The 6,850-nt window shown below is 43.5% G+C and overlaps 1 protein-coding gene across 1 annotated transcript; it reads left to right on the top strand.

Moving 5' to 3' along the window:
- Nucleotides 1–676: 676 nt before the first annotated feature.
- On the top strand, nucleotides 677–6,408 carry F2RL1 (F2R like trypsin receptor 1). Its single transcript, XM_030258277.4, has 2 exons — nucleotides 677–921; nucleotides 4,521–6,408. The coding sequence occupies exons 1-2, from the start codon at nucleotides 852–854 to the stop codon at nucleotides 5,627–5,629; spliced, it is 1,179 nt and encodes a 392-aa protein (XP_030114137.4). The 5' UTR covers nucleotides 677–851; the 3' UTR covers nucleotides 5,630–6,408.
- The last annotated feature ends 442 nt before the right edge of the window (nucleotides 6,409–6,850 follow it).

Raw genomic sequence — 6,850 nt, 5'->3', positions numbered from 1 at the left:
GTGCCAAGCAATAGGATAACAGGCAGAAATTGATGCACAGGACGTTCCAGCTGAACATAAGCAAGAACTTCTCCACTGTGAGGGTGACAGAGCACTGAACAGACTGACCAGAGAAGGTGTGGAGTCTTCCTCTCCAGCAGTATTCAAAAGCTGACTGGACAGGACAGAATCCTGTAATGCACTCCAGAGGACCTGGACAGAGAGACTGGATGACTTTCTGTGGTCTCTTCCAACCTGACTTAAGACTCCACGAATCTGTGATTCTGTAATGCTGTATAACACGGAAGGATAAAAACCAGGAAAGCACAACACGGCTGTGTTGTGAAGTATCACGCTCGCCCTAAACGCTGCTGGGCCCTGCCGGTGTGACCCAAGACAATCCTGCTGCGCTCCAGCAGCAGCCCGGAGAGGGCCGTGGCGCTGCAGCCGCGCCGCTCGGCTGTACCGGGCGGTCAGGGCCGCGAGCAGCGCAGCCCCTGCGGGCAGGCACCGCCGGCGGACTCGGGGACGGGCGGCCGCGGGCGCGGCGTGAGCAGGGCGAGAGCCGGGACCGGCGGGAGCCGCTCCGCCCCGCAGCGCCCGCGCGGTTGCCAGGCAGGGCTTGACAGTGGCCAACAGCCGGCGGCGGCTGCGGCGGACCCGCCATTTTGCGCCGGGAGAAATGTAGGCGGCAGCAAGCGACTCCCACCATTTCGGGCACAGCACCCTCCGCCCTGAGGGCAGGGCCCGGCCTGGCCCCGCCCCCGGGGCTGGTCCTGGGCCCGGCTGCGCCCCCCGCCCCGCCCCGCTCAGGTATCAGGTGGAACTGGTGGTGAGCGTGGCTGGAGTGGCGGCGGCCGGAGTGCGGTGAGATGGTTGCACGCCGTGGGTTGTGCCTGCTGCTGTGGTGTGCGCTGCTGGGAGCTGCCGCCGCTGCTGGAGGTGAGCGGAGCAGCGTGAGCCCGCCGGCTCGGCTGGGGCCGGCGGGGCCAGCGCGGCACCCCCGGCGGGCTCGGCTGCCCTCAGCCGCGGCGGGGGCACGGCGGGGCAGGTGTCCGGCCCGGCTGGGGTTCGGGGAGCGCGGAGTGGATGGGGCGGGGGTCCGCCTATTCGAAAAACTCGTGCAGGTGGTAGTGTGGCTGCCGGGACCCGTGGGCAGGGCTCCCCGGCCGCGAGGGAAAGCTCTTCACGGCGAGCAGCTCCCTCAGGGCTCGTGGGACGCGTGGGGCTTGGCTTCACCCGCCTGGAACAGAATCGTGGAACGGGCTGGCTTGAAAGGACCGCAAAGCTCGTGTCTAATTCCACCCCTCTCCCCTCTGACACGGGAAGGGAGGGACAGCTTCCACTAGAGCTTGCTTAGAGCCCCGTGTAGCCTTGGACACTGCCATGGACGGGGCATCCACGACTTCTCTGGGCAACCTGTTCCAGCGCCTCACCACCCTCACATAAAGAGTTTCTTCTCACTGTCTAGTTTAAATCTACTATATTTCCATTTAAAACCATTCCATCTGGTCCTGTCACTACCTTGTAAAACGCCCCTCTCCAACCTTCTTGTAGTCTCCTTCCTGCCTCTCCTTGCGATAAACATTAAAAAAACTTTAAAGACCATGCTCTTGGGTTTTTTCCCTGATCTAAAAAGCTAGGATTTTTTTTTTAACTTTTTAGTCTGCTTGTTGAATATAAGTGCAGTTTGAGGAAAAAAACTAAACAGTCATTCATATTAATACTTCACTGCATGAAGTGAATTTTTTGCCACATTTTATAATAAACCTCCTTGCCATATCTGTGCATACCTTTTCACTATGTCCTTCCATATTTCATTTACCGGGCTTATTTACCTAATAAAATCATACACGTAAAGATTGTGTAAATATTGCAGCTAAGTATAGGATATACGTTGTATACGTATTGAAGCCAAACATATGTCATATTTTCTCAAGGGATAGATGCTAGGTAGCTGCAAATTGTGTTCTTCGGACCAGGGTTCCTGAAATTAAGCTGCCATTTAATAGCCCAATTGTCTGGCCTGGACGGAGTGAGGAATTTGGAATTCTCAGGGACAAAGGAGGTTACAGATCAAAAAAAACAGGATAATCTTAAATTTAGTCCTGTTGGGAGTATTACTGCCACAAGTAAACAACTTAATTTTGGGATACTCCGTGCTGCTGTCACTTTTGTGTCTGCAGGGTAGGCATAATCCTGGGTTTGGTATGTAGTGGGTTATATCTTCTGGACAAATGGCAAAGGTATTGAAACAGTCTTTTGTGGGAGGAGAGAATAAACTTTTCCCGTGGGCAGATTAGCAAATCAACTGCATTCTCTGTATGTGAGTCAAGCAGGGTGAAACTGGTCTTGGAAAAGAGCCCGATTGTTATGGAAAACGGCAAGTGGTGAATGAGTAAGGAAAGGATGTAGAAATGCACATACCTAACAAAGGATCGGTTGCTCCGTGAGGGAGTGTTAACTGCAGGGAAACAGGACACTGTCTCCTTATATATGTATAGGTTGCTAGTTGGATTGAAAAAAGCTGCCCAGTATATTTTGAGGCTCGAATTAAAGTCAGCATAAAAACAAGACTTGGTCTGTGAAATCACTGTGTCTTACAAAGTAGAATAAAGCAAACCTTTGTTCCTGTTCTGACATTCTAGCAATACAAAGTCCTGTCTGTGGTTCAGGTATCTGTGCATCCACTTCAGTGTACCTCTTGCTGTAGTGTCCCATACTAACATTTTAGGACTTTTTGATGAGGCTTTTTTTTTTTTTTTTCTGTCTAACCTCTGAACATCAATTGCAAATCATTGTTTTATATCTGATCACAAAACTTTAGTAATAACAAAGTGGTAGTATTTATTCTTCTAGTTCTCTACAATAATTTGAGTCCTAGGAATGGAATGAAAATAGCATGACTACTATTTGATAATATCGACCACTTTCTAATGGACAGATGCTTAACATATGGTGCATTTTATTACTGTATCCTGATCACTGCTGTCAACTTAGTCTATAGGATCTGCTTCTAAGCATCTCCATGATCTTTCTCCGCTAAGCTGTGAGCCTAAGAAAATCAGCAGTTTTCTTGCACCTCAGTTTTCCAGTGAAGGCTGTCTGGACCTGGAGATTTTTAAGTGCTCAAGTGAATCTAAGTTAATTCAAAACTCTGAAGACCATCAATATTTTTGTATACATTTTCAGAAAGTTGCAGAGTCTAGACAGAAATCTCATGCTGTACATCAGACTTTTGCAGTTATAAGTTGAAAAGAACAGCTATCTAAACTGGGCTGCTTTGTGGAATCTGTACTGAGAAAAGCACACTTGTGTATTTACATATTTCTTGTGTAAGAATTCTTTAAAATTTAAGGTGGAAGCATTTTTTCATTTGGAGCTGTATTAATTATATTTTAACAAAGGGACGGGCCATGCTTCAGCATTGTTCATGGCTGCTCACTGTTCAGGTGCTCAAAAAGACTCTTTTTCTGTTACAATTGGGAGGCTTTGGCTACATAAATCCACAAATATTGATATTAAGTTTAGAAACAATCCTCCCTAAACCAGTCAGCCACCGTGTCCATACAGTTTAGCTGGATGTCTGTAGGTGAATGTCTGACTTTTCGGAATGGTGTGCATTCCAGGACATCGCTTGTGCAATTTAGCCTGTTAGCAGAGGAGGACTGTGTTGTGAGTGCAGGGATCATGAACTGGGCTGTTCAAAGTTTGTCCTACAGGACTCGAGTTAGGAGCACCTGCCTCACCCGTATGGTTTGTAAGCTCCCACAGTATTTGAAGAGGCAGAGCAAGGCTTGTAGTATGAAGCAGCCTTAGCTGTCAGCTCTACCACCTGATACTTTGAGTAGAAACCACAGAGACCAACTCTCCTGAAGGATGTCTCAGATGATGACTGTATTGCCACTTCATGCAGAGTTAGTCTGTTCAAAATCCTGTTCAGACACACTGTAACGTGTGGCATGGCCTGGAGATTATTTGTGCATGGCTTTGGGCATGGCATTCTCACTTTCAGTTTTGGCTTGACTGAATGTTCTCTTTTTACTTGTATGTTCTCTTTTTACTACATACCTGATTTTTAGGCCATCTAAACTGGCAACGCTTCTACTGCAATTAAATTAGCCTGCTGTGAAGTTCTCTATGACCCAGCACTCAGGTGATCTGGCACTGCTGTGTGAAAATGGTGCCCTGGGGTAGTTGAAGCAGTTTCTACTGTAACTGTTCAGGTGGTAAGAGCACCCGAAAGCCCATTTTAAAAAGGCACTTTTAACAAGGCATTTTTAATATCTCTGGTGACATGGAGAAGTGTTTTGGTTTCTGGTGGAATCCTTGAATTCTTGGAGGGATAAAGGATGTCTTTTGGTTAATAAATTTAAAAGAAAGGGAAGATGAATCAAGTGTTTGAATATCAGTCTTAATTTTCTGGTTGATAAGGCTCTCTGTAAATGTTCAGAGGAAATTGCTGTATCTAGTTTATTTTTTAAAAGGGCAAAAAGTCTGTACTTCAACAACAGTAACAACTTTTTTATTTTTCTTTTTAGTTTTAGAGAATGATGGCTCCAGCAAACCAAAAGGAAGAAGTTTCATTGGCTATAAGGCTCAAAATGCAAATAATTCTGAAGAGTTATATGAGGTGGATGAATTTGTAGCAGAAGTCCTCACAGGAAAGCTGACTACAGTTTTTATTCCCATTGTTTATGTCTTTGTCTTTATAATTGGTTTGCCAAGCAATGCCATGGCCCTCTGGGTCTTTTTTTTCCGAACAAAGAAGAAACATCCGGCTGTGATTTATATGGTTAACTTGGCACTGGCAGACCTTCTTTTTGTTGTCTGGTTCCCACTGAAGATTTCATACCATCTAAATGGCAATAACTGGCTATTTGGTGAAGGTCTCTGCAAAGTATTTGTTGCGTTTTTCTATGGAAACATGTATTGTTCCATCCTCTTCATGACATGTCTCAGTGTACAACGGTATTGGGTAGTAGTGAACCCCATAGTACATTCAAAAAAGAAATCAGAAATTGCTTTGAGCATCTCCATTGCTATCTGGATACTGATTGTGTTGGGCACCATACCATTGTATCTTGTTAATCAGACAGCATATATTTCAAATCTTAACATCACAACCTGCCATGATGTGTTACCTGAAAATGTTTCAGCTCATGATATGTTCAGTTATTTCCTCTCACTGGCAATTGGACTCTTCTTAATCCCAGCTATTATCACTGCTGTTGCATACATTCTAATGATTAAAACCCTGAGCGCTTCCATCATAGATGTAAGCACTGGGAAGAAACGAAAAAGAGCAGTCAAACTCATTATTGTTGTCCTGTCCATGTATCTCATCTGTTTTACACCTAGCAATGTGCTGATTATTGTGCACTATTCACTCCTCAAAGCCTATAGCCAGAGCCATCTGTATGTGTGGTACATAACTGCACTGTGTCTTTCCATTTTGAATAGTTGTATTGATCCATTCATCTATTATTATATTTCAAAAGACTTCAGAGACAACCTTAAATATGCTCTTCTTTGCCAAAGTGTGCGAACTACACAGAGGATGCAAGTGTCTCTCTCATCAAGCAGGTACCCCAAGAAATCGAGTTCTTATTCTTCAAACTCAAGTAGGACCAATAAATCAACCTACTGAGTTAAATCTTAGAAAAATGAACTTTTGTTATTACTGATGAAAGGATGTGAGTGACAATGGACTTACTTTGTACAAGAGACTCTGAAGAAACACCTCTGCATTTTAATTACATTGAAGTCTGGAATTTGGAACTGACATTTGTTCTGTGTAGAAATCATAAGCAGATAAATATTCCTGAGAAACTGGGGGGGAAAAAAGACATTTCAGATGCTGTGCAAAAATGCTGCTGACCTAGAAGTGAGGCTGAAGACATTATTTTTGAATATAAAAGTTGCTAAAAAGAAAAATGTCTCTGGAATCTTATGCAGTATTGTTAGCATTTTTAATTACCAGAAAAGTCTGTTTTGTTTCACTGCAACTGTAATGTATTAAGCATCTGAACAGATTGTGTGTATAGGACCTTGCTCTGTGTACCTGCTTACACTGAACATCATTTGAGGCTGTAGAGAGAAGTAGAGGAGAATCCATTTCACCATCTTGGATTAGACTGTTTATTCTCTTTGACATAATATAATTTATGTAATGTTTTCCAAGTTACTGTGCTGTAAATACTAACATAGCAAAAACCTATAATGTTATCCTGTTCGAGTTGACAAGCTGATCTTATCAGCTAGCGCTGGGATAAAAAACATTGAGATTATCCACTGTTACTTAACATTTGCCAGTACATGATCTTATATGGGGATATACAACAAAGTTTTGATGGATAGCTATTTGATTTTATAAAATGTGCCTTGTATTTTTTAAGATATCTAAATAAGATTTTTTTACACATTTGAGTTGAGTGCTTTCTTTTGTTCTTTTACATGCCCTTCAAAAGTACTTCAACTTGACTTCAAGTTCAGCTTGCCTGACTTCACTTAACAAAGATGATACTCCTTACAGTTAATTATGAGCATGACAATTGTAGCTGTAATGTCTAAATGGTAGAGTAAAATTTACATAATGACACATTCGTTTGGAGAGCAATGAAAGTAGGATGTTTTGTGATAGTATTTCAGAGGACCAAGCTAAAATAGCAATATATATTAACATGTGTCTCATTAAGGAGTGGAGAGTTTACTCCACTGAGTTTTCTCTTCCTGTTTCTTGACAAATGCAGGGTAATAATTACATATTTATTACTGAACTGAAGGTCTTAGCACCCTTACTGGGAAATGAATGTACATAAGAGGCCACAGTTCACTGGAAGAATTTGAAATTAAGAGAGTTATACTGTCT

Source organism: Taeniopygia guttata, chromosome Z, assembly GCF_048771995.1.
Source record: "Taeniopygia guttata chromosome Z, bTaeGut7.mat, whole genome shotgun sequence".
Taxonomy (NCBI): domain Eukaryota; kingdom Metazoa; phylum Chordata; class Aves; order Passeriformes; family Estrildidae; genus Taeniopygia; species Taeniopygia guttata.
The sequence above is the reverse complement of the archived record's forward strand: the minus strand, read 5'-3'. Positions and strand labels throughout refer to the sequence as shown.

Coding starts and splice junctions, on each gene's coding strand:
- F2RL1 (XM_030258277.4), top strand. CDS start 852: ATGGTTGCACGCCGTGGGTTGTGCCTGCTGCTGTGGTGTGCGCTGCTG. Junction 922..4,520: donor AGCTGCCGCCGCTGCTGGAG/GTGAGCGGAGCA, acceptor TTTTCTTTTTAG/TTTTAGAGAATGATGGCTCC.